The following is a 26,418-nucleotide window of genomic DNA, read 5'->3' as shown; positions in this document are numbered from 1 at the left end:
GCAGTTCTGGAACTGTTGAGACATTGGGTGAAGGGAAAGTGAGGAACAAGAGATGAGTAAGCGAGAAATGAAAGACAGAGACAAGGCAGAGTTACAAACGAGAGTTTATTTGTCAGAGCTCACAAATAAAGGCTATTTCTCTATAGGATAGAGAGGCAAAACAGGCTTGAGGTTTGGGACTTTTATGGGGGAGGCTCAGGAATCAGAGCTGAACAGGTCCTAATGTGGGCAGTTAGGGTTGGTTGGTATGAGGAGTTTCTTTCTCAGAAACTCCCAAGGGTGGGAAAGTGAAACTTTTTCCTTAAGATGGCGGCTATCACTAAAGATGGCCATCCAGATGCTAAGCAAGGACCTTATATTTGGGACTTTTGGTAATGGGCTAAATGTATTTTGCATTGTGAGATAGTCATGAACTTTTGGGTGCAAGGGGCAGAATATTATGGTTTGGATGTGAGGTGTTCCCCAAAAGCTCATGTGTGAGACAATGCAAGGTTTGGAGGAGAAATGATTGGGTTATGAGAGCCCTCACCTAAGCAGTGAATTAATTCACTGATGGGAATTAAATGAGTGGTAACTGAAGGTGGGTAGGGTGTGGCTGGAGGACGTAGGTGATTGAGGGCATGCCTTTGGGGTACACATTTTGTGTCTGGCAAGTGGAGTCTCTCTCTCTCTCTCTCTCTCTCTCTCTCTCTCTCTCTCTCTCTCCTTCCTGATCATCATGTGAGCTGTTTCCCCCACCACCACCACACTCTTCCCCTGTGATGTTCTGCCTCACCTCAAGCCCTGAGGAATAGAGCCTGCTGTCTATGGACTGAGACCTCCGAAACCTTGAGCCCCCAAATAAACTTTTCCTCCTCCAAATCGTTCTTGTCAGGTCTTTCAGCCACAGCTGTGAAAAAGTGACTAAAACAATCTCAGTTTACAAGTTCATCTCTGTGGTTTTACCAGGTGCCTGATAAAATATAAACCACCTGTAGAGAAAAGCATTGTTATTTGTGTTAGGTAGTAGCTTGCAATGAGCAGTGAAATGCATAGCAAATTCATAAGTGTTCTTTAAATAACATTAGGGTCTTTTTTAAACTACTTTCAAAGTAGATGAGAAAGCAAAGGGTGGTAGTTAATTTGTAGAAAATAAACAAAAGCAAAGGAACTAATGAGGAAATTAGTCAAAAGAAAGGAATTAATGGGACTAACTCTTGACAGAGTCCATTGATGTTGATGTGAAGCTAGGAATTATGACTATAGGTATCTCCATCTGTCTGGGAAGGAAAATTTCCTTAGTAGCACAGGTGCACTGACTTCTGACCAGTTATTGATCCAGTGCCCACATTTATGTGGGACTGACTTATACATAAAAGCCCTCTAAGTAGGGTGGCCATCATGACAGTTCCAGAGAGGACCAACTAAGGTAAAAAAAACTCTGGTGCCTGACATGAAGGAGGAATTGAACACCTTATTGGCAAAGAGTACACAAAGTGGTCCCCAGTTCTGGTAAATAATCAATTTGGACACAGTGTTGTCTCCTTTGTCATTCTCTGCTCAGAGATGGCTCTCTCTCTCTCTCTCTCTCTCTCTCTCTCTCTCTCTCTCTCGTTTTCCACTGTGTCATTTTGCTTTTACTTTACTTTCACCTTTCACTTATAATAAAGTTCTCTTATGTGGCTTTTTGTGTATGACTTTAAATTTTCTTTCATCAGAACACAAGAACTGAGATTTGGAGTTTCAGCTCCCCACTTTCCTGTGATAATTGTAGGCTCCCAACTTTTTCTACACATAAGCAATGCCAAATACAGAATTAAAAATAACCAGGGCTCTGTGTTACTTGCTTCTGGGGTTGATCCCCAGCACACACAAACCTGATATATGTACACACACACACACACACAGTCTTTGAGTGAAATCCAGCAGAAACAACCACTAGAAATAGTCCTGCAAAGAAATTGCTCTTGGAATTATCAGAAGCAAACAATAAAATAATTTTTCCCCTTAAATAAAATAAAAAACAACTGACAATTTTGGTAGGTACATGGAAGCTCTAAAAGTTGATAGAGCAGACGCAAAAAGGAAATATAGATATTATGATAGATAAATACAGTAACAAAATTAAGAACTTGATGGATAATAGATTAGACACAGCTAAGAAGACTAAATGAAAAGCTAGGCCAAAAGAAATCTAGAATGAAACATTAAGAAACAAACAAACTGGGGCTGGGAATGTGGCTCAGGCAGTAGCGCGCTCGCCTGGCATGTGTGCGGCCCGGGTTCGATCCTCAGCACCACATACCAACAAAGATGTTGTGTCCGCCGAGAACTAAAAAATAAATATTAAAAAAATTCTCTCTCTCTCTCTCTCTCTCTCTCTCTCCCCTCTCTCACTCTCTCTTTAAAAAAAAAGAAACAAACAAACAGAAAAAGAACTTTGGATGTAATTCAGTGATAAGAGCACTTACATAGCATGTATCAAGCCCTGAGTTCAATCTCCAGTACAAAAAAAAATTATATATATATATATATATATATATATATATATATATATAGAGAGAGAGAGAGAGAGAGAGAGAGAAGAAAGGATAGATATGGAGGATACAGTGAGCAGTGAGCAGCAGCTCTAACATAAGTTTGAAAGAAGCTAGGGCAGAGACTGCATTTAAACACATAAAAAATGACTATTTTTAGTACCTATAAAAGCAACCAGATCACAAATAAAAGACAACAAGTTTCTAGTAAGATAAATTAAAAGAAACCCACACTTAGATACATAATAGTAAAATTTTAAAATGCTAAAGATCAAAGATAAACTCTTAAAAAGTCTATGGTCATTTTATAAAATGCCCACTCCTCCTCTGATGGGTGGAGATTCCCCTCGAATGTGAGAAAGACTTGCTTATAAAGAATATAATGTAGTAGATGGGCTGGAGTTGTGGCTCAGTGGTGGAGCACTTGCCTAGCAGGGGTGAGGCACTTGGTTCAATTCTCAGCACCATATATAAATAAATAAAATAAAGGTCCATCAACAAAGACAAAAAAGAAAATAATGTAGTAGAAATGATAGTGTCCAAAGTTAAGTCATGAAAGATATTGCCATTTCTGCTCTGCACACTCTTTGTATTGATTCATATCTGGAATGTCCCTCAAAGTCTCCTGTTGAAAGCATGATCTCCTAGCAAGGTTCAGAGGTGGGGCTTTCCAAAGTGATTGCATGAGGGCTCTGACCTCATCAATAGATTAATCGCTTGATGCCTACATGGACCCTGAGGGGAGGGACCAGTACTACGGGGCATGCCCTAGAAGGGTTTAGCTTCTCCATGGCCCTTTCTTCCCTTCTCCTCCCCACTTCCCTCTGTCTTCTCCTCCTCTCCTTCCTGGATGCCATGAGCTAAGCAAGTTTCCTCTGCCCCACCCCTCCACCATGATGTTGGAGCCATTTAACCATGAACCGAATCCCCTGAAATCATGAGTCAAAACAAATCTTTTCTCCTTTAAGTTGTTCTTGTCAGGCATTTTGTTTACAGCAATGAAAAGCTAACACAGATTGATTCATCTGGGGAAACCCAGCTGAGTTACCAGAATCAACTGTCAGCCATGCAAGTGAGCCAGTGTAATCCAGGAGTCAGTGCAAAGAGAACTATGAATTGTTCCCTGTTCTGTTACCTCTGTACCCAGTCAAGCCTTCAGATGCCTTCAACTTCACCTGACATCTTGACTATATTCTGAGCCAGTACTTCCCATATAAGGAGCTTCTTTAATGTTTGACTCATGAATACTTCAAAGTTTATTTTTTAAATCATTAAGTGTTGGGGTTATTTGTTATGCAGCAATTAATAACTAACAACATTGTAAAGCAACTGATAATTAACACAGGAGACATTGTGACAGCCAATATCATCAGCAGTAATGAAAAACAGGATAGTGGAATGAAATTTCCAAAGTGTTGTGAGGAAATATTTGACAACACAGAATTCAATACATGGTTAAAAACAAAGACATTTTCAGACAAACAAAACCTGAGAGTTTGCCCCTGGCAGACTACATTAAAAGAAATTCTCAAAGTTGAACTTCAGGCAGAAAGAAAATGATTCCAGACAAAAGGATGAAGATGTAAAAAGAACAAATAAAGCATAAGTTATATGAGCAAATCTAAATCAGCATTAATGATATATACTAAAATAATTTGTGGTTTTACAAAACAGAATTAAAGCCAAGCACAGTAGCACACACATGTAAATCCCAGCAACTGGGGAGGCTGAGGAAGGACTGAAAATTCAAAGCCAACCTCAGCAACTTAGTGAGGCCCTAAGCAACTAGTAAGACCCTGTTGCAAAACACAAAATAAAAAGGGCTGGGGATATAAAGCACCCCTGGGTTCAATCCCCAATATGAAAAAAAAAAAAACAGAATATATCCAAGATCAATAGCATACAGATCAGGAAAGAGGTGAATGGTGTTAAAGTGTTCTACATATTGTATGACTACATGGAGTAGGGTAGAGATATTCATTGTTACTTTTTCCTTTCTTTCTTTTCTTTTTCTTTCTTTCTTTTTTTTTTTTTTTTTTTGTTTGGTGCTGGAGATCCAACCCAAGCCCTTCCTCAAATTAAGTATGTATTCTGTCACTGAGCTTTGCTCCAGCCAAATAAATTTAAATTTTGTAAAAAAAAAAATGTACTTTTTCCGGAAGACATCTTACTAAATATAAAAACCTATTAAAAAGTTAATAGTAACTAAGAAAATGAGGTAGGGAAGGGAATAAGTTCAGAAATGGACACAAACATATTTATGATAAGATTGGGGGAAAGTGTGTCTATTTAAGAAAGTGAATCTTGGGCAAGTGGATATTCACATTGACTCATTCACAAAAATCAATCCAGATGGATTTCAGCCTTAAATGACAGTTATTTTAGTCAGGTGTTTCACTGCTATGACCAAAAGACCTGACCAGAACAATTTTCTTTTTATAAACTTTGTTTCTTTTTTAATATTTATTTTTTAGTTTTAGGTGGACAGAGTATCTTTATTTTATTTTTATATGGTGCTGAAGATGAATCCAGTGCCTCATGCATGCTAGGCGAGGGCTCTACCACTAAGCCACAACCACAGCCCTAGAACAATTTTTTAAAAATTTCTTTTAGTTGTAAATAGACTTTTATTTTATTTATTTATATATGTTGCCAAGAATCAAACCCAGTGCCTCACATATGCCAGGCAAGTACACTACCACTCAGCCACAGCCCCAGCCCTGACCAGAACAATTTTAGAGGAGGAAGTTTATTTGGTGTTCATGGCTTCAGATATCTCAGTCCACAAACGGCCAACTCCATTGTTTTGGAGTGGAGGTGAGCAGAACATCATGGTGGAAGAAAGCAGTTCAGGACATGATACCAAGAAGCACAGAGAAAGAGCTCAGCTCTCCAACCACACCCTCTGTGACTCATATCCTCCATTCCCACCCTACCTGCCTATAGTTACCACCCAGTTAATTCCTATCGTGGATTAATGCACCGATTAGTTTAAGGCTTTCATAACCCAACCATTTCACCTCAAAACTTTCTTGTATTATCTAATGAATGAGTTTTTGAGGGACACCTCATATCTAAACCAAAATAATGGGTAAAACAAAAAAAAATTAGAAGAAAGTAGGAGAATGTTTTCATGACCTTAAATAGGCATAGACTTATTAAATGGGAAAAACTGATAAATTAACTCAGATTAAAATTAAAAAACAGATTTTTCAGACACTTTTAGAAAATTTGGGGGGAAATATATTTGGTAGTATCTACCAAAGCTAAATTTTGACTTAGCTATTCCAGCCCTAGATATATACCTAACAGAAATACACAGGTTCAGGGATGAAGCTGTAGCTCAGTGGAAGAGCACTTGCCTAGTATGTGTGAGGTACTGGGTTCGATCCCTAGCAACACATAAAAAATAAATAAATAAAATAAAGGCATTCTGTCCATCTACAACTACAAAAAAAATTAAAATAAAAAGAAATATAAAGGTTCAGATGTTCCAGTTTATATAATCTCAGGCTGCTTTTGTGCAAAACGGCAGAGTGTAATAGTTCTTTCAGAAGCCATATAGCCACACCTGAACACATCTACCATGTAGCCTTTTACAGAAAAAAAAAAAAAAAACATTTGCCAATTCTTGGTCTACAGGAAAAAAAAACAATATGCATAAGTATCTCATGATAGTGGTTTTACATCAATTCTAGAAAGCTCCCTTTATTTCTATGACCAACACTTTCAGTATACATCTTATAGCTATATAAAAGAATAGAATAAAAGGTTGTGCTAAATTTTATTCTGATTTGTTAAAGGGATATTTAAAACAGTGATTCTCAATGGCCAATCCCCAGATCACTGACCTGCCATGAAATTTTCATTTGTCCATAGTGAAAGGTAAAAAGTAAAGACAACTTTGGCAGATTTTCATAGTGTTAATTCACTATAATGGGCTATTTATCATAATTACATCTTTTCTACATTTTTAAATATTAAAATTCCCTTTTCTGAAACAATGCTGATAATAAGTTGTTAATTTTAAGACAGCAAAATTAGCAGTTGGTAACATTTATCCAATCATTCAATTCTGAAGTATTGAGAAAATAATAAAACATAATCGTTCTTAAAATCTAAAGGTTAGGAAACCATTGATTTAGAGGCTTTTGCTCCAATATGGTTCCTCTAATGCTGCATATACTTCATGTATCATTGCCGAAGGAATTTCTTAAATGTGTTTTGCAGTGTCTAATAAGTGAAGAACTACAACTGAAGGCTTTCCCACACTCATTACAGTCATAAGGTTTTTCTCCAGTATGAATTCTCTGATGTTTAGCAAAGGATGAGTCATGCCTAAAGGCTTTCCCACAGTGACTGCACTCATAAGGTTTCACTCCAGTATGAACTCTCTGATGAATGGAAAGATGTATTCTCTGACTAAAGGCTTTCCCACATTCCTTGCACTTATATGGTCTTTCTCCAGTATGAGTTCTCTGGTGCTGAGTTAGGTATGTGCTATGGCTGAAGTTTTTATTGCATACATTACAAACGTAGGGTTTCACCCCAGTATGAATAATCTCATGTTGCCTCAAGTGTCTAATCTGGAAAAATGCTTTTCCACAGTCTTTGCATGTAAATAGTTTCTCTCTAACATGAGTTCTCAGATGCTGGATCAGTCCAATGCTCTGGCTGAAGGCTTTCTCACATGTCTCACATTCATAGGGCTTCTCTCCAGTATGAATTCTAACATGTTGAGTAAGGGATGAAGGATGTCTAAAGGTTTTCCCACATTCCTTACATTCATAGGGTTTCTCACCAGTATGGATTCTTTGATGGGGAATAAGGGATGAACTTTGGCTAAAGGCTTTTCCACATTCCTTACATCTGAAAGGTTTCTCTCCAGTATGAATTCTCATATGTTCAGTAAGATGAATGAGTTGTTTGAAATTTTTTTCACAAATGTTACATTCAAAGGTTTTCATTTTTGTATAACTCCTTGAATGATTAATCAAATCTAAATTGCATTTGTTTCTCTTTCCAGGTGTGTCATTTTTATGGTCTTTTGTTCTTGAAGAACCTGCTAGTCCTGGGGTAATTTTTGAGCTAAAATTAACTTTTTTGTCAAATTGCTTAGATTCTTGGCTTTTCTCTTGAGTAAGAATTTTCTTATGGATTGAGGGGATTGGCCCCTCAGGTGATCTACCTTGTTTTTCCAGGTAACTTTCTAATTTATCACATCTTAAGACTCTTCCCAATGTAGAATACAAGGTGCTTCTCCTTGTGGACCTTTCCTTTATCAGCCCAGAATGTAATTCTTCCCATGAAATTTCATTCTTTAAGGTTGATTCTTTGGTTTCTGTTTTATTCTCCAAGTCTGAAAGAAAGCCAAACATAAAAATGATCCATACTTACTGCAGATCAAAAATTAAATTGCCACAATGAGAACAGATGGGAAAATATACATACTAGCTACAGAAGGCTTGGACTGTCTTCAAAGTGATCCTGCCACCTAAAGAGCTGATATGAAAGCAAGTGAAGAAATGGTAAGAGGAAAGAAGCTTTGAAAACCAACGAGGAGCTCATCCATGTGAATTGCTAAAGGGAATAAACCAAGAAAATAAGGGCAAATATTTTAAAATATAATTAAGAAATACAGAATTCTAGGGTTGGGTTGTAGCTCAGCAGTGGAGTACTCACCTAGTATGTGTAAGGCACTGTGTTTGCTCCTCAGCACCACATATAAATAAACAAAGGTATTCTGTCCATTTACTATATGTGTATGTGAGGGTGTGTGTATGATATATATATATATGAGAAACAAGATTTTTTAAAAATATTTTTATTAGGTCACAACACTTTTATTTTATTTATTTATATGTAGTGCTGAGGAGCAAACCCAGGGCCTCACATGTGCTAGGCAAGTGCTCTACCACTGAGCCACAACCTGAGCCACAGAAAAGCAGGATTCTAACACCATATTTCTAAGAAAAAAAATTCTTTAAGAGAAAAGTACTTTTAAAAAAATTCTAGTTGGAGATATAGCTCAGTGGTAATGTGTTTGCCTAGCATGTACAATACCCTGGGTTCATTCTCCACAACCACAAAACAAGTCTCTCTCTCACACTTTTTAAACATGACAATCACACTTTTTAAACATTACAATATATGTGAAATGTATGTTTCATATAATTAATTGTGTTATCATATATATTATGTATTAGATAATTACATAAAATATTATATTATTAACAAATAAGTGGCTTATTATTTAGTTAATGTATTGATTAAAAATGGGGTTGGCCTCCTCCTATCTGAGATGAGATTCCCCATGTCTTAGGATTTGAGAATGTATACACACATTTCCCAGCTATGTCTGTGTAAATGTATACATTTCTTTATACATGGTTTCACATACATATTTGTACAGAAAAAGGATCTTGGTATATATACACAGGTCTGCATTTATTTTGTTGTGGTGCTTGGGATTAAACACAGAGCTTCATACAAGCTAGCCAACTGCTCTACAACTGAGATAAACTCCAATTTCTTGTTTTGCTTTATTAATTCAACTATATCTATGAGCCTCCATTTATGTCTTCATGTTTAGACTTTTCTCATTCTAACAACTGCACTGCCTTCTACAGTAAGGACAAATGATAATTTAACTTTTCCCATTAAAAATATTTAGATTATCTCCAATTTTTCACTATTACAAGTCACACGACAATCTACATTACTATGCATTTATTCTTGTACACTCTTGCCATATTCCACTGGATTTTCTGCAGAGAAACTCTTGTTGTGAGTACACTCCGTAAACAAAGGCCCCTTAACCTCCTCACTCCCTGAATTTGATCAGTCTTTATAATTTTTCTACCTCTTATGAAGTAGAAAATAGTTTCTCAATGTGTGAGAAAATTCTATATAAGGATAAAACTATCTATTCTATCCACAGTATATCTGGAACATTTTTGGGAGAGGTACTTTCTATGATATTTACTCTTTCATCTCTATGCCCATTTTGGTTCCTTCCATTCTAACGTATCAATATTTCCTGCCCAGAGATAAATCTTATTCCCTAGGACTAATCTCACTTTAGTAATCACACATAAAAAGGGCTCAGGTATAGCTGAATAAATTCTGGAATGGGATTAAAAGGCAAGCAAGGATTTTGAGATTCCTTATTTCAGGGAATAGGGAGTAACATAAGGTGCATGCCTGTAATCCCAGCAATTTGGGATGCTGAGGGGGAGGATCCCAAGTTCAACATTAGCTTCAGAAACACAGTGAGATTCTAAGCAACTTAGTGAGATCCTGTCTCAAAATAAAAAGGGCTGTGGATGTGGCTCAGTGATTAAGTGCCCTGCATTCAATTGGGGGAAAATAATAGAAAAAAGTGATGTTACATGGCCAAATCTGGTAGTAACATTCAAGATGATTCAAAAGAAGAAAATAAGACATCAACAAATCCAACTAGAAATTATAATACAGGTATAAAATGATGAAACTCGCCACTGCATCAAAAATAAAAGTAGAGGGATGGGATTGTGGCTTAGTGGCAGAGCACTTGTTTTGCATGTATGAGGCACTAGGTTCGATCCTTAGCACCACATAAGAATAAATAAATAAAATAAAGGCATTGTGTCCATCTAAAACTAACTAAATAAATAAATAAAAGTAGAAGCAAAACTAACAAGTAATATCAAGGAAGAAGGATGGGGAATGAAGGCAAACCTAAGTAGAAATGTGATATATTCTTTTTTAATTTTTTTAATTTGTAGATGGATATAATATCTTTATTTTATTTATTTTTATGTGGTGCTGAGGATTGAACCCAGTGCTTCACACTTGCTAGGCAAGAGCTCTACCCCTGAGCTGCAACCTCAGCCCAATACATTCTTGCTAATGCCATGATTTCCAGAGACTGAAAGAACAGGGTAAGTCAGCATGAGAAACCTGTTTCGAAGAGAAGACAATTTCTGTTTTTTAATTTTCTGGGTTTGAAGTGACAACAGTGCTTCTGTATGGAGATGCTATAAATGTCAGACTATGTGGCTATGGAGTTCATACGGATGAACAAAGCAGTGGTGAAAATTCAAGCATGGAACTGAGAGCTGAAAATATTGCAATGTATTTGTGGGAGTTTCCACAGAAATACAACAGTAGTATAAAAGACAAGCGGCTCCTTGGAGATTGTGGCACAGACTATGGATGGTCACTGAAATCTGTTCTCCCCATTTTTGGACATACAACTAAATTATATCTCCCAATCTCCCTAGAATTAGACTGAGTGAGATAACAAAGGTCTCCCTTGCTAAGTGAATGAGAGGAAAGTGATGTGAACCACTCTAGGCTGGACCATTTAAACTTCCTAAATGAGCTCCTTTGAGCTCCTATTCTACGCTAACTACATGCAGATACTGAGGAAACCCCAGGGATGGTGGCGCCACAGAGAAGAAGTAACACTGGTCTCCGAGTTGCAAGATAAAACTGTCAACTGACCTAAACAATTCCTTCAGAGCAGTATATGATTAAGAAAAAAATTCGATGTGAGGTAATGGCTCAAAATGTGCTGTGGAATTTTAAAGTCTATTTGTTGTAGTAGGTTAGCCTATCTTAACAAATCAGGAAATTACATATCTGCCTTTCAAAACACACTGATGAAAGCCACTGAAAAAGCAACAGGAGGGAGACTAGAAAACAATTATTAATCTACCTGGTGGAAGAAAGGATACCAAGGTGGTGAAATCTATATAACCTAATGCTGTCATCTAGAATAATGGTATGAGAACTGTAGAGTCAGGATGATTAAAATTAAAATATTGATTCCTGACAGACATGGTGGTGCATACCTCCAGCTACTTAGAAGGTAAGAAGATCACCAAATTTGAGGAAAGTCCAGTCAACACAGACATAATCTTTGCCACAATCTCTGAGGAGCCTCTTGTCTTTTATACTGCTGTTGTATTTCTGTGGAAATTCCCACAAATACATTGTGATATTTTCAGCTCTCAGTTCCATGCCTGTATTTGCGTGGATTTGGGAGACTTATTTTCACCACTGCTTTGTTCATCCATCTGAACTCCACAGCCACATAGCTTGACATTTACAGCATCTCTATACAAAAGCACTGTTATAACATCAAACTTTGTCTCAAAAAAAGAAAAGACTTGGAACTGTAAGTCAGTAGTGAAGCACCTGCCTAGAATGTGGGAGATCCTGGGATCAAATACTAACTAATTGGTACAAATTTCTTTTTTTTTCCCCTCCAGGAACTGGGGATTAAATTCTGGGGGTGCTCTACCACTGAGCTATATCTCCATTCCTTTTTATTTTCTATTTTGAGACAGGATCTCACTAAATACCTTGCCTCAGTCAAGCTGCTGGGATTAAAGCATGCACCACTGCTCCTGGATGTACAAATTTCTTAACCAGCCTTCTTTCCCTCATTTGTAAGATGGAGGTAGTATGGGATTTCCAGAGGCAAGTGTGGTAAAAACCTGTCATCATTACTTTTCTTAGACATTGAAGAAGACTGTTAAAAGCTGTTAGAATTGCCAGGTGCAATGGCCCACGCCTGTGATTCCATGGGCTGGGGAGGCTGAGACAGAAGGATCTCGAGTTCAAAGCCAGCCTCAGCAATGGTGAGGAGCTAAGCAACTCAGTGAGACCCTGTCTCTAAATAAAATACAAAATAGGGCTGGGGATGTGGCTCAGTGGTTGAGTGCCCCTGAGTTCAATTCCTAGTACCAAAAAAAAAAAAAAAAGCTGTTAGAATTGGTAATAAGGAATTCTCTAGTGATTTCTCAAAGAGTCATAAGTTAAAAAGAGAATTAGAATTGAAGCTCTGATCACAGGATAAGAATTAGAAAAATAAAATAAAATGAAATTTTTGAGAGAGTGAAACCAATGATAAAATGACAGAATGAGTAAGCTGTGTTTAATGAGAAGAGACCTGTGAACTTCAGATATACAAAGGAAAATAGCTATGATCAGAGCAAGGCTTGGAACACTGGACCAAGGGAAGATTACAAAATCAGGTCAAGAGAAAGATCAAGAAGGCATCTATTTTTCTCTGACTCCACTAGCAAAAAGATGTATATGTAGGAAGCGGGTGAAAGGTGGAAAATTAAGCTTTCTTGTGTGCACCATCTCTCCATGGCCTGGAGAAGGCTTTCGGGGAATTTTCTGGCCAACAACATCATAAGGCCCTACCTGCCTCACCCTTACCTGAACATGAACCTCCCGAAATCTTTTTATCCATCAGCCATGGTTCTTCTCCTTTCTCCAACTGGGAAATCACAACAGGTTTGCAAAGTTGATATCCTGCTAATGGAGAATAAAAGACTGTACATGTTGAGGTCAAAGAACCAACCCAAGAATTTAAAAAATAGCCCTCTGGTATTCAGTCTTATGAAGGATAGAACAGAAACAGTGAGGCAAAAGACCACAGCAATTCAGACATGGTGTTCAGAAGGTACTAGAAATCTCTAGTACAGAATCAAAAACCCAAGCAAAGTCCTTAGTTTGGAAATAAGAATTTTCTTCCAATAGGAGAACCAATTTTACAAGGGGAATCAATCCTTACCCACTGAGACCAGGTTCCCATAGTTCTCCAGCATCACCTCCCGGTAGAGATTCTGGTGATCAAGGGCCAGTTGCCCCCACTCCTCCTGAGTGAAGTCCACAGATACATCCTTGAAGGTTAACAGTTCCTAGAACATCAAACACATTCCTTTCAAGCCAGAGTTCAGGAAGTTGTTCTGACCTTGTCTAGATGCAAAAAGATTCCAGTCAAGTTTTCCTGGATACCTGCTTGATAATTGTTTGCCTGATTCCCTGTTGGAGATTTTAAATCAAAGCACAAAGCATGTAAGTTGCAATTTGATTGAAAGGAAAACACTCATGAAATATTAAGAAGGCCACAAAATGTTATGTAAAGTAATTTAGATTAAGGACAAAACCATTCAGGAATATTTGGGGGAAAGGAGAGTTCAAAGGGGGCTAAGGCCACAAGACAGGGACCTTTGTTGGGCTGAAAGAACTGACTAAAGTAAGAATACTTTAGAATGAGCAAAATATCCTTAGTTAGGTTTCTCTATTAAATAAGCAAAGTATGAGAGAACAGAAGATTTTAGGAGGGAGCATGAATTCTGCCTTCTAAGGAAAGATGGATTGTAAAGTACCAGTATCTTCTCTGATATTCAGTCTTAGGAAGGATAGAGTAGAAACACATTCCTTCTCTTGCTATACTTGTGCCCCAGGGGCTTGATCAAAAATTTCTCTTAAAGGTCAACTAAAAAGTAACTTCAAAGGATACTGGTACCTGATTCTTTTAAAATGTTACTTAATGGACCTGGTGTGTAGCTCAGTTGTAAAGTATTTGCCTAATAAGTCCTAGGTTAATCCCAGGACTGCAAGTAAGTAAAATAAAATTAAAATAAATATTTTTTTTAATTAAAGGCTGTTTAAAAGTAAAATAAGGGGGCTGGGGATATAGCTCAGTTGGTAGAGTGCTTGCCCGGCATTCACAAGGCCCTGGGTTCAATCCCCAGCACCACAAAAAAGAAAGAAAAAGTAAAACAAAATGAGCCAGGCACAGTGATACATGCCTGTAATCCTAGTGATTTGGGAGGCTGAGGCAGGTAGCTCACAAGTTAGAGGCCCAGCAGCAGGTAGCTCACAAGTTAGAGGCCAGGCTCGACAACTTAGCCAGATACTCAGCAACTTAGAAAGACTCTGTCTCAAAATAAAAAACAAAAAGAAATGGGAATGTATTTCGGTGGTAAAGCACCCCTGAGTTCAATCATAGTACATAAAAAAACAAAATGTTGTTCAAAATATCCAATGTTTTATTTATTTAATGTTTGTCTTTCTCCCAAATAGTTTCTGAGTTTTAAAGGCAATACTTCCACTCTCACATGCACCTCAACACAATTTTTAAATTTGTTGGATAAATGACTGGAGGTCTGCTTAAAACAAGAGGTTTAATGAGGAGGGTTATACCAGAGAGGAATCAACTGATGCCACCAAGTTTCCTGAGGAAGAAGAGGCTACAAAAAAAAAAAAAAATCCAAGAGATGGAGTCAAAGAAAATCAAAGTTTGGAGATCAGCAGGGGATGTAGCTCAGTGGGAGAGTTCTTGCCTAGCACACGTGAAGCCCTGAGTTCATCCTCAGCAGGAATCTCCAGCTCACCTGGGATCCCGCTGTCAGGAGCCCAGGAGTCATTTCATCCTTGCAACTTTCTCCCTGGGACTCATCAACTTGCTGAGATGGCACAGCTGGGGAAAGAAAAGAACCATGAAGGTGGCATCTTCCTAAATCCCCCAAGGAGAAAAACTACACGCACAGATTCACTGAATGGGGCTCCTCCCCTAATATACTCACAAAGAGGGACATTAAGAGCAACTCAAAAGTAGCCCAAGCTTCCTTAATGAGGAGGACCTGCAGTGTGTGGCTTAGGTATTAAGGGTCAGTGCGGTCCCAAAACAGATATATCAGGTCACTCCTTTGTTCAAAAATCCTCAGAGATTCCCCACAGCAAGAAAGAAAAATCCAGATACTTCACCGTGAACTTCAAAACCCTTCACAACCAGTCCATAACTACTTCTCCAAGTGTTAGCCTTTTCTAATTGCCATCTTTCAGCCACTAGACACACCTGCCCACACAATCGTGTTCATTCCTTGAACGTACTTGGACAGGACTCAACTCAGTACTTTTCTCCAAATCCTATACTTTGTGAAAACAGAATATCTTTCAGGTCCAGTTCAAGTGGAATTATCTCAGACACCCTTAATGAAAAAAAAGCTTCTTTCCCTCAATTAAGTATGAGCATACGGGGAGAAACTGGACCTTGTTCATTTTTTTCTCTGCTAAAATGCTAAGAATAAACCATGCCAAGATGCTAGAATTTGAGAATTAAAGGCTGAAAGTAAGGTATTAAAAATATGAACTAAATAAAATAAAATAGGGCTGGGGGTGTGGCTCAGTGGTCAAGTATCCCTGAGTTCAATCTCCAGCACCCTCCCCCCAAAAAATATGAACTATAGGGGCTGGGTTTATAGCTCAGTGGTAGAGCACTTTCCTGGAATGTGTACAGCAGTTCAATCCTCAGCACCACATAAAATAAATAAATAAAACAAAGAAATTATGTCCATCTTCAACTAAAAAAAAATTTTTTAAAATACGAACTATTTGGGCTGAGGGTACAGCCCAGTGGCAGAGCACTTGCTTGGCATGCATGAGTCACTGGGTTTGCTTCTCAGCACTACATAAAAATAAACAAATAAGGGGCTGCGAGTGTGGCTCAAATGGTAGAGTGCTAGCCTAGCACATGTGAGGAACTGGGTTTGATCCTCAGCACCACATAAAAATATTGTATCCACTTAAAACTAAAAAATAAATAAATAAAATAAATGCATGCTGTCAGTCTACAACTACAAAAAAATTTTTTTTAAAGTACAAACTATAAATTAAGGCCCATGAATTACTGTCTTGTATTTTACTACACCTTTACATCCTGAATAGTGGGCACCCATATAATTAAAATTTGTCATTTATCGATCCATATTTTTCTGAACCATTTCAAAGTTGCAGGCATCATAATGTCGCCATCTATCTGTGCTGGCAACCTAATCCTGGGTTCACAAAACCTGACTATTCCAATAACTCAAGAAAACGACAAAGAAAGCACACAACCACACAGACTTACCTTTTCAATAATCTGGAGCTGGCTCTGTGACATTAAGGGTCCTTGGAAAGAGAGAGAGCCACTGGAATTCTTTATTCTTATATAGGAACACACAAGGGGAGGTTCCATGGAACATTCTATCCCCAAAAGGGCAAAGGGGCAGGATTACAAAGGAACAGGTGAGTGTAGATCAACCCCCACAGGTGATGCCTACACCTGGAGCCATGCTTGCTATCCAAGCTGGGACAATGCCCAAGTCAATGAAATTAGTAATTGGTCAGGGCCCCAGGGCGTCAGGACTTGAAGGCGTCTGCATTCTCAACTTTACTTCTTCTTCCCCTAAATTTTCTGTAAACAAGAAGTTCAATCTGTAAGCTTAATTTAGGATCAAGCAAAATATTTTTGTGGATGCTATGTGTATATATAGCGTTGTCCATAAACTACAAAATACCAAGTTATTCCATTATTGGGACATTTGATTGGGATGGTGTCCACCAGACCTCATCACTGGAAAAACCATGATCTTTCCTTGACATTTAGCAAGTAATCTGTAGGGTGTAATATTCTAAAACCATGTGAGTATCTGTTTCCTATCAACCTTTCAATTATTTCATTTGCCATAAAATATTAGTTATTACTGGCAGTGATTTTATAGAAAATTCTATAAATAACTTCCCCTCACCAACTGAAGATGTAAAAGGCAAGATAAATGCATCATTCAATCACATAATAATTTATTTTATTTCTCTTTGTTTTTTGTGGTACTGGAAATTAAACTCAGGAGCACTTTATCACTGAACTACATCCCCCAACCCTTTTTTAAAAAATATTATTTTTGAGACAGGATCTTGCTAAATTGGCAAGGCTAGCCTTGCACTTGTGATTCTCCTGCCTCAGCCTCTCAAGTCGCTGGGATTACAGGTGTGCATCACCATGCCTGGCCATAATAATCTATTTTCAAAGTAAGAAATCAGTGTATTAACCACCTCCAATATTTGCAAATGAGCCCTTCTCTCTTCTCTACTTAAAAAAAAAAATTTGTAGTTGTAGATGGACAACATGCCTTTATTTTATTTATTTATTTTTATGAGGTGCTAAGGATCAAACCCAGTGCCTCACATGTGCTAGGCAAGTGCTTTGCCACTGAGCTGCAGCAACAGCCATCTTTCTCTATTCTAAGATAGAGAAAGAACATGTGGAACTTTTATTTATTCAAGGTATTACAATCAATAAAGAACACAAACTGTCCAGAATTTGTCCATTGGGATTCTCTTGAACCTGGGTCCCACAACCTTTGGACATATGTCCACCAGTCTTTAAGCTCTTCCTTGTTTTCTAGCACAAGATACTCCAGGTATGTTCTCTGCTGCCTTCTGCTTCTGACCTAACTACCAACTCCATTCTGCTCTTCAAGTGGGTGGAGAAGAATTGGTTTTGGGCTTAAGTGACCTCTACTACTTAAGAAAACCCTAGACCACCCCACACCCATTATCAAGAACTCCAAAGACTTTTCACCCAGCTGTCTCCCCAGAGATGCTTCTACTCCCTGGTTCTACCTTCCTTCCCACACTGGAGGAGAATGCTTCCCTCCCTCCCCACCCCCACCCCATTCTCACCTTCTGCTTCAAATATTTTAGTCACATCCTCCCACAGGGGCGCCCCCTCCTTGGCCTTCCTTGGATGGTGCAACTTCACCCAGGTGCTGGCCTTGGTGGGCAGGGTGATCAGGAGCTGCTGTGGCATGATGACTTCTGCACTCCTTTCCCAGGGACTCTGCCTCATCCACAGTCCTGACTGGGCTTGTCCACTTTCTGATGAGGAAACTGCTGGGACCCCAGACCGGGGGTTTCACAGCTGTACCAGCCTCCTCTAATAACCAACTCCTGCTCCTCAGTGTCCTCAGTCTCAGGAACCAGCGAGGAAATACAGTACCATAATCTGGGGTGTGGCTTGTTTTGTCAATGGCTCTCAAGACACATCCCCCACCTTGGATTAACCTGTCAAGGCAGCTGGATGCTCCAGGTATTTATTGAGCCACCCCACCCCCTACAGTCTCCTGGAGATGCTGAGCAAAAAACATAAGTGTCAACAAAGTATCAAGAAGCCTCAGTTATACCATCAGCTTCTAAAACGTACAAAATCACCTTAAAATATTCAGAAAAGATGGAAGGAAATGGTGGATAAAAAAAACATGGTCCAAAAACCTGAAGGTGTCACTAAACACAAAGAGATAAAGATCCCAATTCCTTGTTACAGGCACGATTATGCTTAAAACAGCCTGCGATTTGGAACCGTAAAGGATCTGGGTGTGAATCCCAGATCCTTCCCTTCACTGAGGCAAATGACGTCACGTTCCATCGGGGTTCTCCCTCCCTAACCAAGAGGCTATACTGAGACAAATGACGTCACGCTCCATCCGGGTTCTCCCTCCCTAACCAAGAGGCTATACTGAGACAAATGACGTCAACGATCCATCCGGGTTCTCCCTCCCTAACCGAAAGGCTACACCCCGCTCGTGGGCAACGGCGCAGGGACCTTTTCGCAGTCTGGGTTTGAGTCAACCGCTCAGAATCAGGGCGCACCGCGGGCGACAGGGTGATGGCGAGCAGTTGCTGGGGCTTCACGGCTCATTGCCCTCTCCAATCCCTGGAGCGTCCCCGTGCCCCCGCTCACCGGCGGGACAGCACACCAACTTCCCGGCCGCAGCCAGCAGGGCTCAGCGCAGTGCGCCCACGGTGCCGTGTAGCGCCGGGGAGGCCAGCGCGATACGCCTGCGCGGTGGCCTTGCGTGTCCTTCCCGGCGTCCTCCGCCAGATCGGGCCTGGGTGCTCGCCCCGCCCCTGGTCCCCTCGATTGGCACACCCAGAATGCGAACCCAATAAGCCAGCTCCACTCATAAGAGAGGAGATGGCACCTTGTGCCCCCTGCCGAGGGTTCACGTCAAAGTGTCTACCGTGGACCTTTCAGCTTTTGACAAAAAATAACGACTGGAATCACTTTTTTGTTAAACTCCATGGATACCACGTTCTTGAATAATATGTATATGGAAAAAGGCTAAAAATTGAATGTATTGCAGTGTTTTATTTAAAGAATACAACCAGCTAGCTTTCTGTTCTACCATTCAATAAAAGTTCTCACGTTAATAGCCTTCCTTACATTTCTGAAATGTCAGAAAAAAAAAACACAAAAGCAGGAAAATAGTGGTAACCTGTAATCTCAGCTAACAGGGGTAACCGTTGCTAACATTTGATGCGCAGTCTGCTATACTCACACACTTCGTTTGTTTTTCCACATTTTAAGATATTTAACACCTGAAATCCCAGAGGCTCAGGAGGCTGAGACGGGAAGATTGCGAGTTCAAAGCCAGCCTCAGCAACAGAGAGGCACTAGGAAACTCAGTGAGATTCTGTCTCTAAATAAAATACAAAATAGGGCTGGGGATGGGGCTCAGTGGGCGAGTGCCTCTGAGTTCAATCTCCAGTACCAAAAAAAAAAAAAGACATTTGCCATAGAAATTATTATACTCTAATGCTATTTTATTGCTGGATTGTCTCCCCTCAACAAAATAGTTGTACATTGTTCCAAATACTGTACATTTCTCCATTAATAGCTTCCAAAAAATAACAGTTTAGAAAATAGACTATGGGACTTGCTAGCTGCTATGAACTGAATGTGGACCTTCAAAATTTATGTTGAAACCCTAACCCTCAATGTGATTGTTATCTAGAGATAGTATCTTCATGGAAGTAATTAAAATTAAATAAAATTAAAGTGTGGGACACTGATCTAATGACTTTTCTGATCTTATAAAAAGAGACACCAGAAGGCTCTTCTCTACTCCCTTTCTCTATCCGGTCACTGGGAAAGAAAGGCCATGTGAGGACTTCAGGAGCAGGCTCTGTCTGGACTTCAGGAATAGAATCCTAGTTAGAAAACTACCCCTGCTGGACCTTGATCTGATCCCCCAAACTGTGAGAAAATAAATTTCTATTGTTTAAACTACATAGTCAATTAGTATTTTGTTGTAGCGGCCCAAACCATCTAATTTGTGAGCATAAGTATTTACAATTATGAGGCTTTGTTCTAAGTGCATTACATATTTTAGCTTGTCTAGCCATCATAACAACACTTTGACCTAACTACTATTATTATTCTCACTTTACAGAAAAGAAAAATGAGGTTTGGAGAAATTAAATAACTTGTTCAAAATCATACGGCTTACAAATAGTGGATCCAGGAAGTCTATGTTCCTATCTGCTACTCAATAAAACACAGCTTAAATTGTTAGTGGCAGAACCTAGGTAATAGTACATGGATGTTCATTATAAAATTCCTTCAATTTTTCTGTTATGTGTTAATATTTTTATAATAAAATGTTGGAAAAATAAAACAGCTAATAAACAACAAAATCACACAGGACATTATAAATAAAACTACAACAATTATTGATTTAAAATGGAAAGAATAGTGATATATAACATATAACAAAGGAGCAAGGGGTTATTTGGGGGACGTATACTGAGCTTACCCATAATCCTGAAAGTGATAGATGCATAAATGCCATCTTTACTGGTTTGATTAAAAGTAACTCTTTATAATTATCAATGATTGCAAACCCAGGAAAACTACCATTACTGTGATGTTTCTGAATACTACCAAACAGCCTAACATATCTGTAATTGTCAAGATAATTATTAAATTGTTAAGAAAAAATGACACAGTTTTAGCAGAGCCTAGTGACCCATGTTTATAATTCCAGCTATTCAGTTTGGCCTGGACATCTTAATGGAGTAATGCCTCAAAATAATTTTTTTTGGTAGGGAAATCATTTATCAAAATAAAAAATTTTTAAAAGAGCTGGGCAGATAGCTTAGTTGTAGGATCACTTGCCCGGCATACATAAGGCCCTGGGTTCAAAGCCAGGAACTGAAAAAACAAAAGACCCAGTTTTATAGGAAAAAATATAACTTTTATATATGCTGTATATATAATATAATGGAAGCCATATATATATAATTATATATATAATATATATATTGAAGTTAGCACAAATATTGGAAGAGTCATGCTGATGACATGATATCTACGAAAACCCAAGTCTTAAGTAAAATTTATATGAATCAATAGAAGAATTGGCATAAGGTAGATACCTTACATGTATATATAGAGGTATAGCTCAGTGACACAGTGCTTGCCTAGCATGTATGAGGCACTGGGTTCTATCTTTAGCCTTCATAAAAGTAAATAAAATAATTATTTTTTAAAAAACTTAGAATATATTCCACTCTCAGTAGCAGTGAGAAGCTATAAAATATTTAGAATAAATTTAATAATAAAATATAGATGGATATAATTTTAAATTTAAAATTATTAAAAACAAAGATTTGAATAAATGAAAAGACATATCAATCTTGGGGAAGACCTGATGAAACTTCATTGCGATTCCTATTAGAATCCCAACAGTGTTTTATTTTTATTTTTTTTTTAAGAGAGAGGGAGAGAGAGAGAGAGAGATAATTTTTAATATTTATTTTTTAGTTATTGGCAGACACAACATCTTTGTTTGTATGTGGTGCTGAGGATCTAACCCAGGCCGCACACATGCCAGGCTAGCAGGCCACCGCTTGAGCCACATCCCCAGCCCCCCAACAGTGTTTTATTTTGATTTTGAAATTGAATTTTTAAAAAAATCTTAAAATTTATAGCAAGAATAAAGCCAGGAATGGTAGTACAGGCCTGTAGTCCCAGCATCTTGAGAAGCTCAAGTGAGTTCAATACCAGTACCAGTACAAAAAAAAAAAAAAAAAAAAAAAAAAAGAATAAGGATCCAAGAAGAGACAAGAAAAGGAAAGGAAAGGGAAAAATAGTGGTATGGGATGGGGCTGGGTTTTTGGCTCAGCGGTAAAGCTCTCGCCTCGCCCTTGCAAGACCCTGGGTTTGATCCTCAGCACCACATAAAAAATAAAATAAAATAAGTGAAATAAAGGTATTGTGTCCAACTATAACTAAAAAGATAAAAATATTTTAAAAAATAGTGGTATGGGACTTGCCATACCAGATATTACAACATACTAAACAGCCTCTATATCTGGTAAGAGTAATGACCAACTAATGGAACACACTAAGGAATCCAAAAATAGATATGATTATATGTGAGAATTTACTAACAGAAATGGCAGTTCAATTCAGTAAGAAACTGTTTAATAACCAAAGGTCACAGAATTTTAGTATTTCTCAATCTGGAAGAAAACAAAAGTGAGTCACCATCTTCAATCATATTCAGAAATAATTCCAGTTGGATCAAATCCTCATATGCAAAAATGGAACAAAAATCTTTTGTAAATCTGAAAGAGAACATATATAATCTAACAGTGGGTGAGATGCTTTTAGATACAAAAAGAAAGTCTGACAACCTAGTGACTGTATTTGACTATATAAGAATGTAAAGTAAAAAAAAAAAGTAAAGTCTTTGTAGGCAAAAAGATGCCTAAAAAAATTTACTATACAGATGATGCATCTGGAAAAAATTGTAAGCCAATGACAAAAAATCTATATCTGTATGAATCTAAACCAACATTTATTTTAAGATACACCATTATTTTCTGTACCATTAATAAAGAAAAATGCTTAAATTAACACATAATGCTTTTTATAATTAGATTTTTATTTTATACTTAATGAAAGAGTTATTTTGGATATTTTTGAGGCACAGATTTTTATCACGTGTCAGGCTGTATTGCTTTGTGACTTATTATGTACATGATGATAATTTTTCACTGCAAAACTAAATCACCCTGTAATTTTTAAGACATATAAAATAGTAATTAAACTGAAAAATCCAGTACTAATAATGCTGGGACACTCATAGTCATTGACTACTAATCTCAGGTCAGCTTTAGCTATGTTAAAGGGGAAAGGGATAAAGGGGAGAAAAAAATTACTTGAGTGGAAAAGAGGCAAATGATATAATTAGATAATGCATGGAACAGAAATGCAAATGGTCACCAAGCAAAAGAAAAGATAGTCAAACATGCAAATTAAAAATAATAATAAGGTACTACATTGTTCCCAAATGGCAAAAATGAGAAGTATGACAGTTATTCCAATTGAGAATGCACAGAGTATATTTTTATACACCACTGGGGTTAAGTTTTAATGAGTCATATAAAATTGCAATTTTTGTATATCAAAACTGATCAAATATCTGGAAGTTCACAAGGTTTAATCTCTAGGCAAGAGCTCTAGTTTTCTCACTTAAAAATATTTCATGGAGGGCTGGGGTTGTGGCTCAGTGGTAGAGCGCTTGCCTCAAATGTGTAAGGCCCTGGGTTTGATCTTCAGCTCTACATATAAATAAATTTTAAAAAATCAAGGTCCATCAACAACTAAAAAAAGAAAAGAAAAGAAATAGGGGAATTTAAATTATATATATTGGAGCCAGGCATGAAATTTGGGAGATTGAAGCAGGAGGTCCAGAAGTTTGAGGCAAGCCTCAGCAACTTAGCAAGATCTTGTCTCAAAATAAAAAATAAAAAGGGTTGAGGATGTAGCTCAGTGGTAAAACACCCCTGGGTTCAGTCCCTACTACCCCCCCAAAAAAATTATTTGATGGAAACTAATTTAAACATTATACTATATACAGGTATCCAAATGTCACATTACCTCATTAATATGTATAATCTTTATGTATCAGAAATTTAAACTAAAAAAAAAAGTCTTATGGAAATCCTGCCAACTGATGGTGTAGCTCTTATTGATCCTATTTAAATCCTTAGTAATTCCCTTACTGATGGATATTTACTTTCTTATTTTCTGCCAGAAGAAACAGTTCTATAATAACCATCTTTGTACTATTATCCTTTGAAACATTGCTTTAGTTTCCAAGGGATATATTCTCAGGAGTGGGATTGCTTTGTCAAAAGATGCATACATTTAAAATTTTATGATATGTTACAGATTGCTTTCCCAAAGCAATATACATACGTACATACATATAATTAAAGAATATATTTACTGACCCACATATACATACATGCATACATAGATACATATTAGATAATGTACATACAGGCATATATATATACACACAAATATACATATTAAGAAAAATACTTACTAAGTTGTTAACATGCACAAAGCAAATAATTATCTCATAATACTGAGCTTGAACTGGGGACTTATGCTAAATGGTGTTGGCTGAATTAGATTGAAGCTCTCAGCTTCTTTTTTCATTTAATAAATGTACTCAAAAGAGGACATTTGTCTACTCTAAACAGGAAAGCATTAAATGCCATAAAAAACAACTAAATATTACATCCAAGAAATTCAAATTTGAAATAAGATTATGAGAAAAAGTAATAATAAATACAATCAATGAACAAAAATAAATATCTGAAAAAAACTTTCTAAGTGAGATGACTGTTTCTCAGTTTAAAAGGGGAAGAGATACTTTACTTGATGTCACTTATTTTTCTTCCTTTTTTTGGGGGGTGGTGGTGCTGGGGTTTGAACCCAGGGCTTTGAGCATTCAAGGGAAGCACTCTACCAATGGAGTTATATCCCCAGCCCTCACTTATTTTTCAAAAAATAAAGTTAGCTAACTTAGTAATATGCCCTTCTCTGATTCTTTTATTTTTCATTTTTACTGGAATTTCCTGTGTTCCCCAAATAAACTATCTGCATTTCATTCTTTGTCTCAGGATCTGCTTCTGGTATAATCTAAATCAGACAGTCACTGAATGTGTGAACAGGAGTCTGTAAGTCATGCAGTCCCTATGAGGGTTAGATATCTTGTCTGACCAGCCTATACCATCCTATCCCAAGCAAAAATATCCTTCAAATGTCATATTTAATGTACCTGTTATATTTCTTCTAATATAAATTTAAAAATAAATACATAGACAATTCATAAAGACAGACATTTACAATCTATGTACTTTCCCATATGTAGGACACACTTCAGTTAAATAGTCAAAAGGATACATACAAAATGGCTAAGACTGTCTTTCAGAGTCATAGTCACCCCTGGTTCTGAGCTTCTGCTTCTAATGAATTCTTTTGGCTTCCAGATCATCTTCCCATCACTTGAAAAATCCAGAATTTTGCTGGACTTCTTCTTTCTCTTCCAGGCAACAACCTTCACTAACATACAAGGGTGGACTGAAGTTCATCTCTCTTCTCTTGAGCTCTCTAGAACAATCATCCAGGGTCTTTATACACAGGCATAAGCCCACAGGGATAATTTGAATGAAACAGAAGAAAAGTGACAGCAAATTTTTAGAAACTAGAGAACAAGTGAATAGGTCGGTGACAGACTTATGAGTCTTGAAAGACTGAATCACAGAGGAACCTTAGAAATGGCCAAGAAACAACCCAATTTCCCTTGCATAATCCAGAAAAACAGAACAGAGGAGGAACCCCTGCGCCAAGCCAGACCAGACCCGAGGAGGAAGCCCGGCCCGGCCCTACGCACTAGTCTGGAGGAAGCCCATCAACCCTTAAAACCCATCAAAGGGGGCGTGGCTACTAGCACGGTTCTGTGACTAATCCAGGTACCTGGTTTCCAACTCCCCCACCCTTAGCTGCGATAACTCAAAATATTTCCCACAAGCTTTTGGGGGGTGTAGCTATCAACGCAAAACAACAACTGTACAGGCACATGGTTTCCACATGAGAGAGTAGAGTAGGGAGGATGCAGGTGGAAGCTCATGTCCTTTCACACAGGCTATATCTACCACCCTGAACACAGAGGCTCAAGCTAGGAATAGACAACGCCACCTCCTGGAAGAAAGGAAAACAGAGTTCTGAGAGACTTTTTTTTTCTTTCTCTCTTTTCTTCTCTCTCTTTCACAACCTCAACATATGTGAAACCAAGAACTGGGCATGAACAACCGAATCACCAAAATAATATAATATAGAGGAATTGCATATGCCCCACCTTCCCCCCAATTTTTTTCCTTATTTCTTTCTTACTTTCTTTCTCCTTCTCTCTTTTTTCTCTTTTCTTCCTTGTTATTTTTTTTTCTTTTCTTCATTCTTATTCCCTCTATCCTATTTTCAACCCCCTAACTTTCACTATCTATATATAGGGTAACTATCTAAATACAGATAGGAGGTTGAATCTATACATTCTTCCATAAATTACCAATCTACTGGTTAGAGTTCTCCAAAGTTGCTAACTTAGTTTAACCTCATACCCTCACTCCTTTCCCTCTATGTATAACA

At 37.8% G+C, this 26,418-nt stretch overlaps 1 protein-coding gene across 1 annotated transcript; it reads right to left on the bottom strand.

Moving 5' to 3' along the window:
* Nucleotides 1–6,703: 6,703 nt before the first annotated feature.
* On the bottom strand, nt 6,704–17,937 carry Zfp69b (ZFP69 zinc finger protein B). The gene is made up of 5 exons (XM_077791540.1): nt 17,811–17,937; nt 14,699–14,784; nt 13,090–13,216; nt 12,732–12,830; nt 6,704–7,875 (listed from the first exon to the last, which is right to left on the bottom strand). Exons 1-5 carry the CDS (start codon nt 17,935–17,937, stop codon nt 6,704–6,706), a joined length of 1,611 nt encoding a protein of 536 aa, XP_077647666.1.
* Nucleotides 17,938–26,418: the final 8,481 nt, after the last annotated feature.

The sequence above is a fragment of the Urocitellus parryii genome, chromosome 11 (assembly GCF_045843805.1).
Source record: "Urocitellus parryii isolate mUroPar1 chromosome 11, mUroPar1.hap1, whole genome shotgun sequence".
Classification (NCBI taxonomy): Eukaryota; Metazoa; Chordata; class Mammalia; order Rodentia; family Sciuridae; genus Urocitellus; species Urocitellus parryii.
Note: the sequence above shows the minus strand (reverse complement) of the source record. Positions and strands in the feature narration are given on the sequence as shown.